General features: G+C 44.3%; 1 protein-coding gene across 3 annotated transcripts in view; it reads right to left on the bottom strand.

Annotated features, from left to right (window-relative positions):
- The window catches only part of RAB11FIP4 (RAB11 family interacting protein 4), a 69,528-nt gene that overhangs the window by 11,545 nt on the left and 33,847 nt on the right, over nucleotides 1-24,136 (bottom strand). The window contains exons 1-6 of one of the 3 annotated variants that reach the window (XM_044983572.1): nucleotides 23,925-24,061; nucleotides 7,484-7,707; nucleotides 5,140-5,331; nucleotides 3,707-3,841; nucleotides 1,891-1,926; nucleotides 210-309 (exon numbers count right to left, since the gene is read on the bottom strand). In XM_044983572.1, coding sequence (XP_044839507.1) covers nucleotides 210-309; nucleotides 1,891-1,926; nucleotides 3,707-3,841; nucleotides 5,140-5,331; nucleotides 7,484-7,626 — 606 coding nt within the window. In that variant the 5' untranslated portion in view covers nucleotides 7,627-7,707; nucleotides 23,925-24,061. Of the gene's footprint in view, nucleotides 1-209; nucleotides 310-1,890; nucleotides 1,927-3,706; nucleotides 3,842-5,139; nucleotides 5,332-7,483; nucleotides 7,708-23,263; nucleotides 23,380-23,924; nucleotides 24,062-24,136 lie in introns of those variants that run through there. The other 2 variants (XM_044983571.1, XM_044983573.1) reach the window with 2 other exon arrangements.

Genomic DNA, 24,136 nt, shown 5'->3' with positions numbered 1-24,136 from the left:
AGGTTCTTCTACTTCTTTTGGGAGAGGAAGAGAACATTAACTTTGGGATATTCCATTATTACTCACTTTTCGTCAGAGATCCTGACTGAGGTCACTTGCCCATATCTACAAGCCACCTCTGGTGGCTCTTTCTGGTAGACAGACATGTCTCCGGCTGCACCAGCAATAGCTCTGCTGAATCTAGCAATCATGACGTGAAGGCTCCTCACCTTTTCAGTGATATCGTTATCACACGAGTCTATGCTGTCTCTGAACAAGTCCTCTGTGCTGCCATTGCTGCTGCTGAAGTTACTGTTGTGGAAGAGTTGTCTGGAAGATTAGAAGGATTATTTTATAGCATAGGTGGAAAAAAAAAGTCTTCCTATTTTGTGGACTGGCTTTGCACCTTGAATGTCCCCAGCTAACATCTGTGCAATAGCTTCAATGTAACTTAACTATGTATGAGTCTGATTACACTTAACTTTGTAGTCCAATTTTAACCAATAACATTTGCATCATGGAATAAATGTAAGTCAAAGTTGCATGTAGCATCATGTTCACTAATATGCTAGATGCCAAATCTGGGAGAAGGTGAGACCTAAGTGATGTTGATAGGCATAGTTACACAGAAGCCTATCAGTTTTGCAGAGCAAGTGGCACAAAAGTTACCGGGGGGGGGGGGGGGGGGGGGGAGGAAGAGGAGAGGGGAACCAAAAAACCAAGAAGATTCCACTGTGTGACATTGCAATATGCAAGAATTAAGAATACTTAAGACAGGTTTGAAACTACCTGTTCGGAAGCTATGTACAAGCTGCATGTTTGCAGATTTTTCTCACCACATTATGATACTTTAACTTTGAGAGGGATGATATGCCTATGATATGCCATGTACAAAGTCACTGCTTCCCAAAGAGGGCCAGCATTAAGATATCCTGGACCAGATCCAGGAAGAGTATTGCATTCCTCCCCCCACACCTCCGTGTACTTGGTCTTAACTTGGACCAGAATCTGGTGTGACGCCCATTTTTAAACAGGTGGGCAATTCCCTTTGCCCTCTGGCAACAAAACTAGGTCAGGAAGGCAACAACAGTAATGCCTGCTGGGGCCTAAGATGCAAACAGGTTAAAATAAATAAGAAAAAAGCAGCGCAGGATGGCATCTTTTCAAACACCTAACAAGGGAACAACTTGCTGATTCACCTACTGGGCGAGCTTGTCCACTCCAAGAGCCTGGTACTGACTAGAATGGCTCTGATGAGTTCGTTCACCTGTGCAATATTGAAGGCTGCAGCTCTATAATCAGAGAAGTGATATTCTTCCTAAATCCAGCCTCCCAAGTGGCTATGTTGATCTCCGGACAGAACAGATTTTATTACAACACTTTCAGCAACATGACACTAACTTGGAATTCAGTTAGCTTGGCTTCCCACTCATGTGCAATGCCACGCCTATACAGCCTCTCCTCCACATCGGTGGGTAGTTAATTCATGCCAGGAGGTGCTGGGAGAGTCTCTCAATTGAGACCTTACAGAATTAGACCTTAGTTGCTGACAAAGAACTACATTCAGTTGTAGAAAGCGTGGAATAAGGCTGCATAGAAATAAGTCAGCCATGCCGGTAAACAGGAGTTTGCCTTCTGTTTTATAAGCTAACTCAGAATTAAATGTGCTACGTGACTGGGGAGGGAAGAGAGAAGGAGGAATCCTAACCTTAAGTGAGAAAAATCAAGGAGAAGAAGTTCCATTTCTTCTGATGCAGCTGCTTCCAACCTCCTCCCCTCCCCCACACTTCCTCCCCACCTAAAGCTTCTCTTCTGCACACCCTATTTGGTTTCCTTTGAGTACCTCATTCTTAGCATGAATTCGGGTCACAAATGATTTCAAAGTACACAGAACGAGCTCAAGTGCCTTACCTTCCAAAAGCTGTGCTTGAGATTTTTCGGTTGGGGCTACATGGAGACAGAAGGAATAATGTAGTAAGTAAAACAGTTTATTTGGTTATTGTGCAATTCAGTAACAATCTCGATTTAGTTGCCAATTGAGTTCTGCACAGTATATACAGCTGTCTTATTTTAGCTTTTAATTTGCTTTACCAAAAAAAAAAAAAATGCTCACACAGTTTAATCATAAGCTACTCTAATAACTAATGGAACTCCTTGCCAGAGGATGTTGTGAAGGCCAAGACTATAACAGGGTTCAAAAAAAGAACTAGATACATTCATGGAGGATGGGTCCATCAATGGCTATTAGCCAGGATGGGCAGGGATGGTGTCTCTAGCCTCTGTTTTTCAGAAGCTGGGAATGGGCAACAGGGCATGGATCACTTGATCGTTACCTGTTCTGTTCATTCCCTCTGGGACACCTGGCATTGGCCACTGTCAGAAGACAGGATACTGGGCTAGATGGACCTTTGATCTAACCCAGTATGGCTGTTCTTATGTAACGTGAAGTTTGGTGTAGTACCATAAGCTATTGTGATCACTAATAAAATGAATTTGGGAATACCATATTCAGTACAAAAAGCCCTGTCACATTTAAAGATTTTTGCCAGCTTGAGTCAAAATGAAACTGTAGTACAGCATCTGCTGCAGCTCACAGCCCCACCCACCCACTAGCTCTCCCTACCCCCCTGTCAGAGATTGATTGCACATCTTTTGTTGAAGCAAAACACTACTCTGAATTCAGGACTGTCAGCTGCAATATCAAATTTCATAACAAAATTGTCAAAGATGCAACCATCATGTTCTACATTTTAGCAGGTTACCTACTGCTGTGACAGCAGCTGTAACTGTTTCATAACATATAGTATGCCATTGTTTTCTTATCAAGACTAGATGAAGTGCATTACATTCTGGTTCCTGGGAACATGAAACAAGGCAAGCTTTGTATTCAGTTTCTAGGGGGAGCTAAAGGTTCACAGATGAATTGCCACAATAAGCAAGGGATTTGTAGAAATATTTAGACTCCTTCAGAGTTTAAGGAAAATGCTTTGCAATTGTCTATCTACATGTGGGTGGCAATACTGGGAATAGAGGCATAAAGGAAAAAGCTAGAACTCCTGAGGAGATACAAGAAGTCACCGTCATCCTGGTTATTGTTTTCCCAAATCTGGTTTTAGGTGAATAAAATCCTCAAGCTGCTTGAATCAAGCAATCCTGGGGCAGATTCTCAGCTGGTGTAAACTGTCATAGCTCCATTGACATCAATGACCACAGCAATGGAGCTATGACAATTTACACTAGTTGAGGATCTATCCCAGAGACTTATTAGATCAACTTATCTCCCTCCGTGATAGAAACGTGCTCCGGGAAAAAAATCTCAGCCATGTAACATGTTTTATCCACAGGTGCTGAGCAGTAGGGCTTCCCACTTCCCTGGGGAGGTTGTTCCACAGGCAAATACCACCCACACTCTGCAATTCAAGATCTCATTGTTTAAGTATTTAAAATGAAGAGGACCTTAGTGCTCCAACTGAGAAATAGTTTCTTGATGGTAGGGAGAAGTTCTTGTTAAGATCAGACAAGGTAGCAAGGTTTGAATGTCCCTGTTGCAGAATAGCATAGAAGAACTGCCTGTTGCATTTGATGCTAACTAGATATGATATATTGGATACAAGTCAACCAGAAAAAGGATGGGGCATATTACTGCAGTTTCCCCTTCTGGTTGGTTTGACTGCTGGCTAACGCCATTTCAAAAGGGACTGCTGAGAACAGGGTGCTGGCTACTCACCTGTTTGCTTTCAAGTTTTTCAGCCTCGCTTCCAAGTCATTAAGGAGGTTTATTTTTTTGCAGCACTGTGAGCAGTAGACATCCAATAACTCGCTGTTATAAATGTGCCTCATTTTCCTTGGCGTTTGCCCAGCACTGTTTGTGGGAAAGGAGACATGTTACTGGCTACTGTTACTAATTCAAATTCATTTCCCTCTTGCTGGTATTTCATGTTGCAGTAAGTGGACTTGGGAAGCACTGCCACTCTCATCACAGCTGCTCCGTCAAGGCCAGCTACGGGAGCAGAGATGGGGATCCGAATGGGCTCTGTGCTGTTAATTACCACACTACCAAATCCCATTTGGAGGAGGGATTCTAAAAGAGCAAATGATTTCTGCTATGGCTACATCAGTGGTTTTCAAACTTTTTAGGCTGCGTACCCCTTTCCAAATAATGCAGTCTGCCGCATACCCCTATTTGAGATAGGGTCACAATATATCCATGATTAGATTGACAAGTCTAACTAAATAAAATGTGTTGTCTGCTATTACACGATTTTTCTTGTGTACCCCCAGTGAGCTTGTGTCCTCCTATGGGGTTGAAAACCACTGGTCTACGCAGGGGCGGCTCTAGGCATTTTGCCACCCCAAGCACGGCAGGCAGGCTGCCTTCGGCGGCTCGCCTGCGGAGGGTCCGCTGGTCCCGCAGCTTTGGCGGACCTCCCGCAGCCTGCCTGCCGCCCTCGCGGCGACTGGCAGAGCGCCCCCCCGTGGCTTGCCACCCCAAGCACGCGCTTGGCGTGCTGATGCCTGGAGCCACCCCTGGGTCTATGCTATCAGAACCACTGAGAGTCCAGTTCTCTGTGGTTCTGAGCCTAGGGTAATGGGAAAAGACAGGATCAGCTGATTGCAGTTCAGCTTCTTTCTCTCCAAGTACTAAAAGAGTGAGTACCTCCTGAAGAGATTGAACCTGAATGTCTTAAATCTGCTTATTTTTTCCCCAAAACAAGCTCATCCATCCTTACAAGACACGTCTTTTTGTAAGGTAATATTTAATACAAAGTGTTTGAATGCTAAAAAGGAAGGAGACTTTCATACTAGTCATCCCCAAACATTGCACAAGCACTAACATTGCTCAAGGTCTAACCGGATTTCCAGCTTTAAGTCAGTCAATTTCTAATAGTTGCAAAATCCAAAGTATTGCAATATATAAAGAAAATCAATCTAGGAGCAAAGCTAGTGGGCTTATTGCAGTGTGACCTGACATCATGGGCACTGGAAACAACGCAGTTGTTGCTATGGCTTTTACAAGACAGACATTTGCCAGTAGTGTTGTGGGCAGAAATTGAAATTTTAGTTTTAAAATAACTAGACAATCCCAAGAAGTTCTGGTACGGCCCCCGTACACGTGCTCAGAAGGAAACATTGTCAAAATAAATAAGAATCAGTAGCAACCTGGAAGACACAGATGAGCCAAGGTCAGAGTAGGCGTTGGTTCTGGTCTCATCATCAGGGCATGGACTGCTGGGAGTATAATCCACATCGTCTCCTTCCCCATAGTCTTCAAATTGTTCCTCGTTACTGATCAGAGAGGCGGTGGAATAGGTGGAGAGGTCAGAGGCTGCAGAGGGGTTGTGAGGACTTGACCTGAACAAGACATCAGAATGAGTAGGCGGCCAACCCTCCTCCTCAGACTGTCTTTTGCCCAAGGCAGCGTTTCTCAGCTGGCTTGGGTTGGCAACTCCTTATTCAAAGTCAAAAGCTTTCATGATCCACTTCCATTTACTAAAAAACTATCCCCAATTACAGCAATCAACCTGTAACAGTGGGCGTTTGTGTTTTGCGAGTTTGACCTTGAAGGGCAGGGGATGTGGCAATCAGTGAAACAAGATTCTTTACTTTAGATTTTCAATGCCTCACGCTCCCTTGCTGTTCACGAGCTTCCTCCTCTGGTGCGGAGGGTGTCCTAACACACAAAGCTGACCGAAGGGCTCAGGAAGCACTTTAAAAAATTGGGGCGGAGAACAGGGTTAAATAAGGCTGACGGTCACATGACAAGTCAGTGGCAGAGCCAGAATGAAATCGGAGCCTGACTCAAGTGTCCTAGACAACACGGCTGTTTCTGTATCACTGCTGTTTTTACAATAAGCTAGACTCCTCTGCGTGAGAGTTCACAAGCAGGGCCCGTTAATTTGTAGCTGGTCTCTTCTGGAATCTAAAGTTTAAACAAAGCGAACGGTGGCTGGATGGCACAAGTGTCATTTTCACATCCTGCCCCTGCCAGTATTTCAGATGTAGGCTCTTGTTTTCCCCTCCGTTGCTGAGATGCACTTGTAATTCATATTTCTATGGCCAGTAATTTACAATGCCAGAATTTAGGGCAACTCAAGTCTTTCATGAGACGAGAGGACATTTTTGGACCATACACATAGGCAGGTTTATATTCTGCTAGAGGAGATTTATCAGATTACTACTCCCTGAAGAGGGGACAGATTAGTAACTAGTCAGCGAAGTATTTTAACACCTTCTGTTCTTAAAGGTTGCAGTAAGGATTGTGCATGGAAGGGTTCTGGGGACCAAAATTCATATAGACACAACAGCTGCAGTTACTGTCTTAGATACTCACCTGGTCCCCCATTACCATAGCTTCTGAGCAGCTCAGTTTTTACCCTCAGATCCCCACTTCAAGGTAGGGCAGGGGTATTATACCCATTTTACAGAGGGGGAACTGAGGCACAGGGAGACTAAGCGACTTGCCAAAGGTCACTCGGGAAGTCTATGGTGGATCAGGGATTTGAACCCAGGTGCTCCAAGCTAGCATCCTAACCATGGGGTCATCCTTCTTCTCCAGGCCTACTGCTCCCCAGAGCCACAATTGACTGGAGTCCTAGACCTCGCTCCTCTGCTGTTATCTAGACCTACAACTCCTGAAATACTTCAGTGGTTGGGACCGTCCAAACCCCATCCCTCCCACAATCTATGGTTGGCAGATGTGCAGTGAACGAGGTATGGATTACAGGAAGGGAAAGGAGGGTCATGATTAAGGCAGTTGAATGCTGCCCTGGAGAGTTGGATTCTATCCCTGCTTCTGCCACTGAGGTTCTACACTATGCTGGGCAAGTCACTTACCCCAAACGTTTCACAGGCGGTCACTAATTGCCTGATCCTCCTTTTGTGTATGCCTGAAATGACTTTTTAACATCGCAAGCCTGGGCCTGCAACGCCCCAGCTGCCAACAAACTGAACGGTGCCTCCTGACGTCAGGGGGAATCCAGCGCACAGGATCCTCACCGACACCTGCAAAGCCTGTTCAGCCCGGCCCTCGCATCCTTTGAGTATGATGGAAGAGTAACTAAGGCTGAAGAAGGACCTGCAAGCTCTGCTGCTGTGTGGTGGATTCACACTGAAGTCCTCATGCAAATGGGCTCCAGGAGAGAGGAAGGTGAAAAAGAAAAATCCACCCGTTTTTGGCAATTAGTGCAGTGATCAAACTCCATCAGAATGCAGCCAGAACTATCACTATAAAACATGACTCTATCCCAGCTAAGGTGCCACAGACACGCGTTAACCCTACTGGAGCCAGGCGAACAAGCCAGAAGACACAAGGACAGAGATTCCCACGGCTACAAGGGAAGATGGATGACCAAATCCCATTCACTTTAAATAGAGGGATCTGGACACCTAATTCCAGGTGTCCGAGAACCTCAGCCCAGACAGGCCTCAAACAAGAGCCATTAGCTGGTTTAACCTCCCCTCCCCCGCATAAGACTCATGTCTTGACAGGCACCTCACCACTCACTTGTCTACAGGCAGAAAGAGTCCACTGAGCACGCTGTCCTTCTCTTCACTGCCACACACGTCGGATGCCTCAGAGCTCTGCGCGCTCTCGATGGCACTGTCCATGTCGGACTCATGGTGGACCTCTTGCTGGGCTAGAGTCATCGTGTCTTCATCAGGAAACAGCTCTGACTCACTGTACGCGCTTTCACCGTCCAAATAGGCACCGTCCTGGATTTCGCTACCCTGTCCATGGAAGGGAAAGACCAGTCAGGAGACATACAAGTTTGTGGCAAGATTTGCAGAGTAAATGGAAGCAGCAGCCATCTCTCTCTCCAGGAAACACCATCGGCATGCTGGTATTTGCATCAGAGTTGCATTTAAAGGGTTACTTTTGGAAGGCCCGATCCTGCAGACACTCAATGCACAGAGCTTCTCCTAAAGCATAAAATATTGCACACCTCTAACCAGCGTTACATAGTGTTACAGAGAGCCAGCTGCAGGAACACTGGTCTGGAACCACAACCTGCCTTCGACAGCGAGTGTCAACTAGGGCAGAACTGACTCCTGTTTACAACTGGGCGTGTACGCCCCCATCTTGCACAACCGGAAATCTCTAGTCTCCAATATTCATCTATCTGCAATGTTCTTTTCCCATAGTGTCCTTTACCAAGAAAGGTAGGTAAGGAACAGATTTTCACTGGTCAGATAGTAATATAACCTCTCAGTAGAAATGCGGACAGTAGAAGTAGCCTAGTAGTAGCTATTTGTTGAAAGGAAGAAGAATTTTGGGTCCAAATCTCCCCTCCACCATACAACAATTACTACTAGTCATTAGCCAGATACATTTTTGTATGCTTTCCAGTTTTGTTGTTATCCAGACATCTCTTCCAGCACACAGCAGTGCTGGTATATGCTTTTGCATATACCGGGAGCTGTGGTCTATCCTTGTGGATGCTCGGTTATTTTCTCTATGCTTTGAAAACACAAGAACCAGTCAAACGCCGAAGATTAATCTTCGCTTGTAAAATTAAAGAAGTCCCTTACTAAGAGGACATTATATAGGAGCAGCAAATGTCCGACATGAGACAAGTGTGGTTTGACTAACAGCTTTGTCACCCAGCTGAAGCAACAAGGAACTACTCTTGACCAGAAGAAAACTTCAACATCTTAAAAACAGCCATTTGTAATAATCGTTACTAGAAATTCAGGTCTTATCTACCCTGGAAGACTGACATCGGAGGAACTAGCAGGATTATAATGTTACAGAGACCAAATTTGTGAGCCCTGATTATATGAAAAACAAAATTGATTTTTTATTCAGACTTTCAAACTTAGTGTTTTAAAGAACTATTTAACTCCAATAACTTAAAAACAGTTGGGTGGAAAGCTCAGTGTAAGCTAACACTTCAACCCCCCACCGATACACACACACAAATTCACTTAAGGACACCCATTCCAATTCCCTGGGCCCTCCAAAAGTTAATCCAGCCAAAATAGGGGTGTGGGGCCAGCTGTAGTCTGGGACTACAGTACACATGCCCAGAGTTATGCACATGTGCAAATCTTTGCAGGATGGGAGGCCTAAGTTTGACTTTGAAACTGAACCAAGATGCCAGTTACTTGTATTCATGGAATGCCACTGCTAACAGCAAGTGAAGAAATAAATTTATATATATATAATGAAGAACTGCTCCCTGTTATACTTCACTGTTGGGCATGCCGTCACTGACCTTCATATCTCTAGACTGAGACAAGTGGTTTCCACAAGCAGTTAACTCCCTGCTGGTTCCTCCCACAGCTCTACATCAGGTACGCTTTTGCAAAGGAACATCCCTTATGCAAACCACTGTACAGCCCTACTGATATTGCAGAACTTTGGACTCATCCGTTTCTAGGAAGTGATTTCCTCCTCAACATATACTATGAATGCTCACTGATGTTAAATAGGAATTATATACCCAGGCTAAGGGCCAGTGTATTTAAAGGGTACTTTAATACAGATCTTTTCCGTGTTAGTCATATTAAACACTGACTTTGGTCTAGGGGTAACATTTTCAAAAGTGCCTAAGTGACTTTTGAAAATGGGACTTAGCCACTTTTGAAAATTTTACCTGAGATCTACACATCACAACATTAGTCATAGGGGAGGTAGCGCTGCCTAGTGGCTAGATCATTGCACTGGCCTCCCAGAGACTTGGGTTCTATTCCTGGTTCTTCTGCTGAGTGACCTTGGGCACTTTTCCTGCCTCAGTTTCTTCATCTGTAGAACAAGGATAACCATTCTTCCCCTCCTTTATAAGATGTCTTGAAGACATGCGAATATATATTTATATACAAAAATTGTGCTGCTTATTTGTAACATCTTTAGACAGCTACAACAACTGGACAGCCACCGGCCCAGAATGGGCATGAGTCACCCCAGATGTTTGTTGCAGCATGGTAACCCACATGGCCTCAGAGTTGCCACATTTCTTAAGGGTTTAATGCAATTAAACACTAGCTGCTGCTACAGAAACAGCCAGAGCTGTTAAAAATTCTGCGATCCAAGAGAAGGTGGCACTCTGGAAGTCTTACTGAAAAATGTATTGCTTAAGTAAATCTTTACACAGCAGGTAAATCTCACTAGTATTAAAACAAATTAATGTGAGAAACTGAAGGTCAACAGCAGCATGACAGACTCTCATTCCAAATCCTGCAGGTAATAGCCTACGTTTTGTTTTCTAATAATAGGAGCCCAGACTCTCTGAAAAGGTCCATTAGCAATTAAATATACAGTCACTCTCTCCAGAGTGCTAGGTGCTCCTTCGCCTCCTCCCTACCAATTTGCGACAGGCTAATAAGCCACATTTGTATTACAATGTATATTTATAATAAGTCACAGCACACACTGTACCTAGCTCTTTTGTGTCAGCATCACGTATTATCGTTCCCAATTATAATTATTCCTCTACTCTTTAAGATCTCCACTTCTAACCCCTTCTACGGTACCGGTGTTGGGAAACCATCACCTTCGGTCAGAGCTTAAATTCTCAGTATTTTCCAGAGGGGCGTTAGCCCTGTGGGACATGCCAGGCCTTTATTTTCAAACCCGCAGGGCTGTGAAGCTCCTTTACTGGAACTCTGCTCTGGGCAGTTCTGGCTGAATTTAAGCCCTGCCCCTGGTAGCCAGTTTACTGCAAAAGTGTGCACAACTCCTCAGAAACTTGCTTTATACCCAGAGGAAGCTAATCATTATACAGCCAGACATAACAGCCGCTTCCAGAAAAGGAGTCGATTGGCTCACCTGACAAGAGTTGCTTCCCATGAACTATGAGAAACTCCCCCCGTTAGAGACTTGACTTCAGCACCGTACAGGCCATACATGCAGCCAGCCTATCAAGCAAACTGATGGCTGGTTGCGCTCTAGAGCTTTGCCACCAGATGGAAGACAATCTAGCCTTTGAATCAGACAATTTCTCCCCCACCATGGAGCACTATAAAAGTTCTCAGCACAAGCTGAATAACATGCCTGTCGTCGTTATAATAGAGGCACTACCTTCTTAAACAATACACGGGGGTGAGGGCAGCAGTGTTAAACTGCTTAGGGTTTTGGAAATGTCAGTAATGCCAGAGGGCAGTCAAAGGTGCATGGTAAAATGAGTTAATCACATCTACATATATGGGGTGCATGAATGTATACAGAGTCACACTTTAGAAGACTTTTCTAGGAATTCTATAACTTAAGGCCTATTTTCATTACAAATACAACCCTGTCAGGAGACTTGATTCTAGCACATTTAGTCTTGCTTTGTTGATGGGATTTTGGTGTTTTAACCACATCTCCAAACTGCGGTAAGGCAAGCACACCACTTGTGGAAGTCAAGGTTCAAATATGTTAAAGCCAGCTGTATTACTGAAGGCCATACAAGTTCTGTTAGTCAATGGCAAACATGTGAAACAACCCTTCCTAGTGCTTTGAAACAAAACTGCAGATGCTCCAAGCTCAGCTTGGCTTCTTATGATCTTTCAGCGGTCAAGCTCTGAGATCTGTTAGCTGAAAAGTCATTGCTAGAGAACACACACTTTTATCAAAGACTTATAAGTGGAAAGAGTATATCTAAATGATGCTTAAGGCACATGAGGTTATAAACTTCCAGGGACTAGTTACAGAATTCAATTTTAATTTTTTTTGTAATTGACAGAGAATATCAATGTTTATTTTAAGCAATTTTCTATTTTTATCTATTTAAATTTTCACAATTGCACAAAGTGATGGGGAAGGGGTCAACGTTACATGTGAAAATATACAAAGTAAATATCCTTAAAATCAAACTCTAGTAAGTGCTCAAGCAGCATTTTTCTTACTTTGCCTATCTGTAAATGTCAATCATTGATGGAAATATTTTTTCATCAGTTTGTGTGTACACACAGTGAAACTGATGTTTACAGATATACATAGAATCCTTAAGCCTAAATATTCACAAATGGAGCTGCAATAGGTCACAGGAAATGACAAAGAAAATACCCATGACATGTACAGGGGAAAAAATAAACCACCACATAAACCACCACTAGAGAGATTCAAGCTGGAGTTAGTGAATACCATTACTAAGCAACATGCTTTGCAAGTGTACATTACTAGCTAAAGCTATCAAAATATTTAAATCTTTAAGCATTAATATCAGTAATCTCAGCTTCATACAATACTGTCAGTGGTGAAAGTACATTTAGCACAAGAAGCTTATATACCCACTTCTACAAGATGACACGTACTCATTTTTTAAAAAAAGAGTATGTTGAAAGTTAAATCTCTCATTTTTTCCTACATTGCCTAGAAATAAAGCATTCCTGTACAAAATAAGAGATTGATTGGCACACATGCTATTCAGCTTTTCTTTTTTAAAAACCTGGTATTTAGGTAGGGTTTAAGATGCATAGAACATTGCAACCCCAAGTTATTCATTGTTTAAAAAAATCCACACATAAGCTTACAGAGAGAATAGAAAGGCAATGATACAACTGGAAAATGAATTATATACCTGGATTCTTACGATAATCTGCTCCGTATTTTTTCTTGGTATAGTCAAGACAATAAAATTGTGACTAGTGGTTTTGGAAGGTTCCTATATAGCAGACAGTACAGCATGTCAAACAATACTAAACAGCTCGGGATTAAGTGAAGCAACGCTCACATTATTATCTAATCAAGTACTCAGGGTATCCCAAAGTGCTTTACATGCCAGTGAGACAGATAATTCTGCAGCAAGTGCTTAATATACAGCAATATTTTGCTCTGCAGTAACACCTGCTGTCTGTGGATCTCAGAACACTTAGCAAAAATTAATGAATTCCCTTCCTCGAGGGGCAATCATGAGGCTTAAGTCTTATCCACATTTAACACAGATGAATAAACTGGGGCACAGTGGTTAGTGACTTTTAGACAATCACAGCAAGTTCAAAGGAGAGCCAAGAACAGAACCCAGATTTCTGTGCTCTATTAGAACTCACCGTCTTCCTGTGAGCCCCATGTAGGCAATCACAGCAGCCATTTTGAAGCTCAATGACTAGATGCTTCGAGGGAATGCAACTTGAGGGGTCTGACCCTAAAGGTTAGTAGGCTGAACTGGCCCCAGGTTGGAAGTGACAGAGATAGTTATTAAAATGCTTCAATACTTTAACTTTGCTAGACACTAAAAAAAATCATGGACTGAATAGCGACATTGTTGTAATAAGCCATAAATCCAATCTATAACCTACTAACAAACTCACCCAGATGCTTCCTCCACCTTCCCAGGTGTTAATGCGCCTCTTCACCTTGAATGGTCTCATGAAATATGCATTAAGTGCTTATGCATAACAATCTGCCCTATCTTGTATTTAGCTGTGACACTGTGAGTAAGACTGTGTCTACAACAGCACTTCTGTTTATGTCACTCAGGGGTGTGAAAACAAAACCTCACCCCTCTGAGTGACATAAGTTACATGGATAGAAGCACCAGTGTGGACAACACTATCCGTGGGAGAGTGTCTCTGCTGGTTGGGGGTGGTTTAATTATGTCGATAGGGAGCGCTCTATGCTGACGAGCAAGAGCTGCTACACACGTGATCATACTGTGGCACAGCTGCATTGGTTCAGCTGTAAGCTTGTTAGTGTAGACATGGTCTAAGTTTCTCAGGCCTGAAGAAGAGCTCCATGTCAGCACATAAGCTTGTCTCTCTCACCAGCAGAAGTTGGTCCAATAGAAGATATTAACTCACCCACCTTGTGTCTTTAATATCCTGGGACCAACATGGCTGCAACAACACTGTGTACATTCAAATACTGGACAGTTATCATTTGAAAACTGGCATCTATCTGCCAACAAGTTCCATCTATCTGGAACTGAGGGACATGCCCACGTGAATCCTTTCAGAGCTAATGGCTTGTCTACACTGGCAATTAACAGCACTGCAACTTTCTCACTCAGGGGTGTGAAAAAACACCCCCCTGAGCACAGTACAGCACAGCAAAGTACCAGTGTAAACTGTGCGCCAGCGCTGGGAGCTATGCTCCTTGTTGAGGTGGGGTTTTTTTTGTTTTTTTTTGTTTTTAAGAGCACTGGGAGAGCTCTCTCCCAGCGCTGCGCCACAACCACAAAAGGCACATTAAAGCGCTGCCTGTGTAGACTAGCCCTAAAAGGAGGTACATACAGTTGCTTGCAAGTACTATCCAGCTATCTGGCCTCTATACCCAGAGCATCTGATCACCTCATAAGTATTGAAGTTTATCCTCCCAACATCCAATAGGGTGTTGTGAAGTACAAAAATCAGAAGCAGATTTCACCCCGAATTACAACAGTTTAACTGTCTAGTTAGTTAAGACTGGGATTTCCGAGCATATAACTGACAACAGTCTTGATCAAGTGACCCCTGCCAGGACACCTGCACTCAATTTCAACCACTTCCCTCAGAGTGGTCTTCCTGCTTTCATATTGAATCTGCCAGTCTGATCCTAATTAGTAACAGTATGTTAGAGGTGTCCTTCCATCCCAGTCTAAACACCAGAAAAAAGTCACCTCAGCACAATGGGAGGGGAACAGGTGCCATGGAGAGAGACGCAAGGCTTGGCAGCCTCCCATCTAAATACTATTTAGCATCACAAACCTACTAGAAAAATAGGCTCTTGTCCCAGTTGCAAAAAGCCTATTGAATTTGAAGGCCAACATCTCACACTATTTAGTATGGGGGAAGGTTCTGCTAGAAAACTTCCAGACACCCTGTGCTTTCTGCACATTAAGTGTATTTAAACCAACAGTTACATCCACATTTTAAACAGATATGTAATTTCTCCTTCCGTTCTCAGAAGAATGTAAAGAGCGGGTGATTTATTCACCAGTTGTTTGAATGAAAGTGGCAGAAGTCCTGCGTCTGGCGAGACAAGCGCAGAATGAAGCGCTCAGCTAAGCAGTTAATAAATCGTGCTTCTACATTTCAGTTCACTGGGAAGTTTTAGAACTTCTTATCAGCAGGCAAGTCTCACCCACACAGCTGTAGTCGGTAGGCAACCATATGAAGGAATGCCTTCAATTAAGCCATCAGAAACAGGTAGAGGGGACCAGTGGCCTTGCCTAGCCCTCTGGTCTAGCAAGAAGGGACGACGGCAGGAATTCCAAAGCAGCTGGGGTTTAAAATAAATCTTTGAAAGAGTCAGAGATCAGTATGTGGAGAATTACTATTCTATTGAGCTATTCAAAATGAGAAGCTATTTTAAGGCTACAAATTACAGTTTGTTCAGTGCAGTCGCTCTGTGTGACTGTTTAGTTACTTGGGTCTAACATTTAAAGTTCAATTTTAGAGTTAACCTGACACAAAGCTGGAGCGTGCCAAGAAGGGTTTCTAGGAGAGGGTATTCTTTAGAATCAGTCTATCATTAAATGCTGGACAGCATCCCATAAAGCTGGTAAGAATCGAGGTACAGTGCAAGAGCCTGACTATAGTCTAGCGTGCTGTCAGTCATCTGCATGTAGAAGATAACATTACTGGCTCACACAGTGGTGCAATTCAGGGCCAGTGTGTTGACTAAAAACAAAAAAAACTTCTACTTCTGTGCCCTTCACACTTAACTATGTGAGCACAAGGCAAAGCCAGGGCTTTTCAACCATTGCTTTGTGCTCTTTTTTTAAGCAAGTGTAAACTGACCCTCAGTTTCCAGTGCTAATGAAAATAATTAAGCAATCAATTTGCAAACACCTAGAAGATAATAAGGTGATAAGTAACAGTCAGCATGGATTTGTCAAAAACAAATCAGTGTTCAACCAACCTGAGAGCTTTCTTTGACAGGGTAACAAGTCTTGTGGCTAAGAGGGAAGCGGTAGACGTGGTATATTTTTACTTTAGTAAAGCTCTTGAGATGGTCTCGCATGACCTTCTCATAAACAAACGAGGGAAATACCATCTAGATGGAGCTACTATAAGGTGGGTGCAAAACTGGTTGGAAAACCATTTCCAGCGAGTAGTAGAGGTTCAGTCATGCTGGAAGGGCATAACGAGTGGAGTCCTGCAGGGATTGGTCCTGGGTCTGATCAATATCTTCATCAATGATTTAGATAATGGCATAGAGAGTACACATATAGTTTGTGGAAGATACCAAGCTGGGAGGGGTTGCAAGTGCTTTGGAAGGTAGGATTAAAATTAAAAAATGATCTGGACAAATGGTCTGAAGTAAATAGGAAGAAATTAAATAAAGACAAATGCAAAGTACTCCATTTAGGAAGGAACAATCAGATGCACACATACAAAATGGGAAATGACTGCCTAGGAAGGAGTACCATGGAAAGGAATCTGGGGATCATAGTGGACCACAAGCTAAATGAGTCAACACTGTTGCAAAAAAAAAAAAAAAAAAAGTGAACGTCATTCTGGGATGTATTAGCAGCAGCGTTGTAAGAAAGACGCGAGAAGTAATACTTCCGCTTTGATTAGGCCTCAACTGGAGTACTGTGTCCAGTTCTGGGCGCCACATTTCAGGAAGGATGTGAACAAATTGGAGAGAGTCCAGAGAAGAGCAACAAAAATGATTAAAGGTCTGGAAAACATGACCTATGAGGGAAGATTGAAAAAAAATGGGGTTTGTTTAGTCTGGGAAGAGAAGACCGAGAGGGGACATGATAACAGTTTTCAAGTATGTAAAAAGGTTGTTACAAGGAGGAGGAAGAAAAATTGTTGTTCTTAACCTCTGAGAATAGAACAAGAAGCAATGGGCTTAAATTGCAGCAAGGGAGGTTTAAGTTGGACATAAGGAAAAACTTGCTGTCAGGGTGCTTAAGCACTGGAACAAATTGCCTAGGGAGGTGGTGGAATCTTCATCATTGGAGACTTAAGAGCAGGTTAGACAAACACCTGTCAGGGACGGTCTAGATAATTAGTCCTGCCACAAGTGCAGGGGACTGGACTAGATGACCTCTCGAGGTCCCTTCCAGTTCTATGATTACTATGCCTGAAAATGGTTTGCAGACTGGAGCCAGCCCAGGAACTGCAGGAGTCAGAAGTGTTTGCACTACACCACCTGTCACTGTAATTGGTGGTAACAGAAGTGCCAGACCTTTTAATATCAGGGTCCAGTTTGAAGCACTCCTTTTCAACGTGCATTGTTTTTCTGGGAAGTTCTGACATTAGTGATTTTAGCAGAGAACTAATTGGAGCAGCTAAGAAAGCTGCCTTCCCTGTTGAGATTAAAAGATAGCATTGATTGCCAGACTCACTTAGCTGCCGCTATCGGTCGAATGCAACACGAGCATTCATGCTCTAAACTGTAGATAGGGTGTGTCTCTGGGAAGGGACAACAGGCTGGGTTTGTGAAGGTCAGCACCCCGGCATTAGCAACCATGGAATATTTTCCCCCCCGTTTCCACAGTGCAAATAGAACCAGTGGCAGAAAACCTAAGTGCCTGACGCATTCTCTTTCCAGCACTGCACAGCACATCTTTTCTTTTGAAATGCAAGACATTTTCCACCCTGACTTATATAGCTTATTTTAAAAACAAAAACAACAGCAAAGAGTTACAAATGTCACTTTAAGATCAAGGTGACCACTATTAGCAGGAGATGGAGGAGCCCAATTAATATTGACGTTTTAGATAACGGTTCATGGTGTTTACACAATGTGAAACTCTTCTCATCATGCAAGCTTCTAGATTGCTGACCTGAGCAAAACGGAGTCTCAGCCCTCTTTCAGCATTACAAGTTTATGGCCGATAACCCTCTTTGTTGGCTTATCTTGGAGTCAGGAGGGGGAGGGTGCTCCAACCAGCCTCCACATTCATCTGCAGAGGGAACAGCAATCCTGACGGCTCTTTACTGAAGGTCTCGCCCTCAAGATAGAATTGTTAAGTCCGTGCTGAAAAGGAAGTTAGGGTGAGCTGTGTCCCAGCTGCAGGGTACATGCTAAGAGAGAGTCTCTGCTTTATAAAGCCTGGGTAACACTTAAATAATGTCAGGGTACACATGGCACTTGCCCAAAATAAGTTCTTAGCACCACAGGGTAAACTTGGCATAATTAACACTCATGAGTACTCTTTGCTTTAAGTCACAGCAATCTCTTTCCTTTGTACAGCCCAAGAGCAGCTTGAGGGTGGCGATGTGGGAGAGAGGCAGGTCTGTCAAACTCTCATTGGGGATCACTTCCTCCTATCTATCTCTCTCTATCTCTCTCTCTCTCCCTCCCCCTCCCTCAGAGAGAGGGGGCACATTTGTACCCTTTCCTTGCATTGGTGCATGAGCATTTATCACCATTGCACCATAAGCAATTTCACCATGGTGTCAGCTTGGTGAGGGGATTGCAAACACTGCTGTGCCCCAGTGCTCCATCTAGCTAACCCCAGCCAGCTGTCACATTAGCCATGACAATCCTGATGCACACCTGATTCATTTTGTGTAATTACCACGTGGTCATTCCACAACACAGACAAGCCCTAAGATACCGTTCAGCTAAAAATCTGCTCTGAAATGATATTACGGCTTCCTGAGTGCAATGTTACACCGTGCAATGAAGCAGACAGGTGTGTTGGAGAGAAGCATTTATGGTATTTTCTCTCTCTATTCACACGTGGCTCAAGCCCCTGAAGAAATGGCTTCTCAGTCCAATCCTGCAACTAACTCTCGTGTATAAAGTACACGATGTTCATTCTAACTAGCATTTCTCAGAAGATCGCTGAGCTCAGGCACACAAGAACTGTAGCATTTCTCTTCCTTGAGCAGCCTCAAGGGCAAAGAATTGGATACACAGTAATTTAGAGAGAAGTCTTGCTGGGGGTGCAATAGGCATATGGATAAAAAGCTCCTCTAGCAGCCTTAGTGCAGATCTGGGTGGCTGGGGGGGGGGGGGGGGAGGAAATCTGGGTGCAAGAAGCAGCCAAACATTCCCTAGAATGAAGGAAAGCAGTTGGATTGCATCAGTGATGTGCTTTGTCCAGCAGGAGGGAAAGATGTTCATTGGCAGAGTGTTGGAAAAGGGGATGGATGGACATGGAATACAGAAATCAAAAGCCGTGTATTGTGAAATAAGGGATTGCACAAGAACTGTGGGGAAATCATATTTAAGTAGGAAGTAACTTGTTCCTTGCCTTTGAAAGTGAATTCAGAAGGAAAGGGCACTGTTGGAGCTGAACAAAGAGCAAAAGGTATTTTAAAAAATTATCCTATCGCTATCCAGTGCCTGCGCAACAGAGAATGGGAAGTTCTTCCAACCCCCTCTGCCACAAAGGGCAGGGTCATTTTTGTTAGGTTCTGCAAAATTCTTCACAGCTGGCCGGGTCAGGCGTGAGTTTTCCCATGTATTGTACCCAAAAAGATTTTTATTTTTTGATCTGGAAGACAAAAACCACCACCACCACCAAAACAACCCCCCGTTCCCTCTCTCTGGTAAATCCAGAGCAGATTAAGTCAAATTTCCCAAAAACTGCAAACTAAAATAAACCTCTGGGCTAAGCCCAAGGCTGGGAAGTTCCAGCACTGATTAGAAATCTCTCATTCTAATGCTCATTTATAGCTCTTCTCATCAAGAAGTCTCAATATGTTTTAGAAAGGGGGATAAGGACACAGAAGGGAAAACAGAGGCATGGAAAGGTTAAGGGTTACATCAGGGGTTCTCAAACTGGGGGTCAGGACCCCTCAGGGGGTCGCAAGCAGGGGCGGCTCTAGGCACCAGCAAAACAAGCTGGTGCCTAGGGCGGCAAAATCTAGGGGGCGTCCCCTGCGGCCGGGGGGGGCGGCAGGCTGGGCCGGCGGACCTGCCGCAGTCATGCCTGCGGGAGGTCCACCGGAGCCCCGGGACGACTGGACCTGCCGCAGGCATGACTGCGGAGGGGGCGCTCGTCCCGCGGCTTGGCTGGACCTCCCGCAGGCATGACTGCGGCAGCTCAAGCGGAGCCGCCGGACCCGTGAACCGTCCGCAGCCGCGGGAGGTCCAGCCGAGCCACGCGGGACCAGCGGTCCCTCTGCAGTCATGCCTGCGGGAGGTCCGCTGCTCCCGCGGCTCCGGGGCGCCTCCTGCGCATGACTGCTTGGGGCGGCCAAAAACGTAGAGCCGCCCCTGGTCGCAAGGTCATTACATGGGGGGGTCGTGAGTGGTCAACCTCCACCCCAAACCCCACTTGCCTTCAGCATTTATAATGGTTTTAAATATATTAAAAGGTTGTTTAATTTATTAGGGGGGTTGCACTCAGAGGCTTGCGATGTGAAAGGGGTCACCAGTAAAAAAGCTTGAGACTCACTGGGTTACATTTTCAAGCACCCGATTTCCATATTCAAAAGTAACTTGGGCTATGGAAGTTGGGTACATAAGTCTCAGTGCCAAGTCACTTTTGAAAATGGGACTCGGTTTAAGAATTTTCAGAAGTGCTTAAGGTATTTTAGGTCTGGTCTACATGCAAGACAGCATAGCTAATGCTGTTAAAAAAAAAACTACACTTCTAGTGACACAGCTATTCTGACAAAACCCCCATATAGATGCAGCTTTGATGACAAAAGAGGCTTTCTGTCAGCTGAACTAATGTTCAGGGAGGTTGTGTTCCTACACTGGCAAAAAAACCCTTCTGTCGGCTAGGCTGTGCCTACACCAGGGGGCTGTGCCAACACAGGCTTAAAGTCACACAGCAAGTCACAGAGTCAAAGAGATCTAGAACTCTACTGGTTACAAGCCTGTGAAAAGAGGAGATTCATTTTTTGTGAAAGCCTGAACGTAGCCTTACCCAGAACTTTCATTCACAACAAAGCCTGCAACATATACCCTCAAGAAGAAAGATATGCTATTTAGGTTTCAGTTTAATTACGTTGAGACACTATAGCTTTTTTTTTTTTTTTTTTTTTAAGTTGCCAAAATGGAAAGCAGTTTAAGAATCAATTACAATATGGAATTTGAGCCAGCAAGACCAGTTCAGCTAGTCATGTGCCTGAAAATACCATTTGGTATTTCTCCCAAACTGATCAAATGGGTCAACAGTCTGCATGCAGAGGGCAATACACCCAAGAGGGTTCACTGTACACACGTGTTTTCTGCAAACAAATACTGGTCAGAGAGCAACTGCAATGAATTTGTGCTCTTGGGAAAGCCAGCTCTCAAAGGGAGCTGAGAGCCCAAGCTGTGTGGAGAAGAAGAGGGTGTCTGTGTGGGAAGTAGTTATTCTTTTCTGATCTGTGATCTTCACTTCTTTAGTAAGGTGTAAACATGCCTTTGTTGGGGTATTTTGTTGTTGTAGTAAAGGAACACAACTACAGCAGAATTCTAAAGCTCAAAGTAGCATTCAATATAAGACAGTTATGCAACTAATAAGCCCTTCTAGGCATTCTATCACAGACTATAGCTAATTTAGCCTCTTACAAGCAGAAACTTCACCTTTCTTGTTACACCACAGTTTGTGTGAACAGTTGCAGAGCTGCCTTTAGAAAGGGTTAACAGGGAGAGAGGGGGTGTTACTTTTTAAAGTTATGATTACTATTTATTTTATCATCAGATTATACAACAATACAAAACAAGTCACCACTTCTGTACCGCAGGGCTGAGAAAACGGAAGAGAATTTTAAAAACACCAACATTCTACCTAATATTGCAAAAGAGCAAAACACCTTCCTAACACAACAAAACAACGCAGCAGTCAGAATGCTGTTCTTCCCCATTTTCTTCTTTTGTCTGTTACACCTCCTTATTTTAAGCTTGGTCCCAATCCTGCAAGCTGTTCGATCTGGGTGGACCATTACACCCGAGCCTAGGTCATATGCACGATCATGGAGGAGCGATCTATGTGGCCCAGCATGTAGAATTGGGGACACAGATTACGGGGCTTCTTTATGTTAGGGTTTTAACCACCAGTGTTATTACAACAACATAGCGGCTCGACTGTAAACCCTGCTCCAGTATAAGCCACAGTTTGCAGGAGGTTAAACTGTGCCAATACAGCACATCAACACTGGAAGTTTGCAGTGGTGCAGCAGCTAAACTGTTAGTTTCACACACACATTAAGAGTAGATTTACACTACCATGCCCTGTGCAAACATTGTTTAACTGGAGCTTTACCACCATTCAAAGCCTGCCATAATGCAGCCTTCACTTTTATTTATTTATTATTGATGGTAATGACTAGAGGCTCTGATAAAGCCCCCATAATTAGAAGATAGGTCTTAAGGACAGGGACTCCCTCATTCCCCATCTGCAGTGTTGGTTGTTGTTTTTTTAAACTCTTGCTCACTTATTCTTTAAGATTATATACTTAATGTTGAGTGACTAATGAGACTAGTTTAAGACATATTAATGCTGGGCCCGTCTATAAACCACATTGTAATGCCCCACCTATGTGAAATACAAATGTTAAGATCAGGGCTATCACAAATTCTAGTTCCATCCACATAGGCTATGCCTCTAACCTTCAATTTTTAGTTGTATTTTATCATATTAACACACACAGCTGTAAAGTGTAGCGTAGACATCTCTGTATAGCTTCTGAAAGTAGTAGTATTTGTAATTACACCTACAGAGAAGACAGTCTCTACTTCACCAGCCTGCTTACAGAAGGTAAATACAATCATGGTTGTGATTGTGCTATTGAAAACGGTTTTAAAAAGAAGTTATATTGGCAAACCTATGGGATTTCCATAACGAGATGCCTATGATCCGTCCCTGAAATTCAGGCTACAATTCTGATATAAGTCCGTGGCCTTGATTCTAAACATACACAATGACTTTTTTAGCTCTAAACCTCCGACTCAGCAGCCCATACCCCAAAATGACAGAGATTCAAATGATGTTTTGGGGCACTGTACGTTACTGATACTGACTCTCTAGCAATGAGAAACCCAGGCACATGCCTTCACTGCCGCTCCCAGTTTATCATTTTTGAATGCTGACAGAATGCTCTACTGCTTTATGATTATCCCATTTTAAAGTATTCTTGGAATGCCACAGTAGTAGCCTACTGACACATTTATATTAGCTAAGGTAGGGTGACCAGATGTCCCGAGTTTATAGTGACAGTTGTGATATTTAGGGCTTTTTTTTTTTAAATATGGGCTCCTATTACCCCCCACCTCCTGTCCTGATTTTTCACACTTGCTATCTGCTCACCCTAAGCTAAGGTCACCCTCTATTACCGGGGTGGGTTGTATGGGTGTGATTATTATTAGACTTTCCAAATTCACATATTTAAAGCAGTGGGGGGGGGGAAGTACGTATCTAAGCAGGCTAACAGTTTAGATTTTTAAATTTTATTGCTTGGATTTCTACCACTTCAAAAGACACGATACAAGCAACAAAACAAATAACAGCAATGAGAAAAAGCATGGAACAGATACCTGCTTTCCCTTGCCCGTTGCAAAAATAGCAAGAATAAGTGATCCTGTGCAGACCAAAAATAAAAATCTGTAGAAATTACATAATCTACTTCCAGGCTGCAACATGCTCGTTGGTGTATTTATCACTAGCCCCACAGCAGCAAACTGACCAGCCCCGGCACAGCTCCACCCCCTCTCGAATTTCGCTTGCAAGCCCCAGACGCCTAAGAACAGGTAAGTGCGCTCCCCTGTGCCCCCACCCCCACCATGCTCTGAAGGAAGGGAGCAAGCGCTTCTGCAAAGCCCGGGGGGGGGGGGAGCGCTGCCAGCCTGGCAAGCGGAATGAAGAGGAGGCAGGTGAACGAAAGCCCAGCGCCTGCTGTCTCCGTGCCTCGGGCAACCAGCCCAAGTCTTCCCCCACCAGATCAGAGAGACGGAGAAGTTGCGGAACAAGAAAGCCCCGCTCAGGCAGCCTTACCCGGGAGCAGATACCCCCGCCCCCGCGACTCCAGGCACAGGGAGGGACACAACTCTCGGCGTGTCACTCGCCAAACTTCCGCCTCGGTGTCCCTGCGGAGGGAGGCGACTGGCTGCAACAACCTGCCCTCTGGCCCCTTTCGTCTGGTCTACCCCCGTCGCGCTCTCTGCCTTGCCCTGAGCCCCTCTCTTCCGCCCGGCTTACCCGGCGGGGTCCGCGCCCCGCGTCCAGCTCGGAGGGGAAGGGCCGGGAGAAGCAGCCCCGGCGAGCAGGGAACACTCGCTCCCGGCTCAGCAGCAGCAGCACTGGCCCGTCTCCGCTCTCCCCACCTTAGGCAACAGTTGGCAGCGCGGAAGCCCCGCCCCCGCTGGCGGTTGCTAGGAGAGCCGGGGTTTCATTGTATCCGCTCGGTATCG

This window comes from Mauremys mutica, chromosome 12 (genome assembly GCF_020497125.1).
Source record: "Mauremys mutica isolate MM-2020 ecotype Southern chromosome 12, ASM2049712v1, whole genome shotgun sequence".
Lineage (NCBI taxonomy): Eukaryota > Metazoa > Chordata > Testudines > Geoemydidae > Mauremys > Mauremys mutica.
Note: the sequence above shows the minus strand (reverse complement) of the source record. Positions and strands in the feature narration are given on the sequence as shown.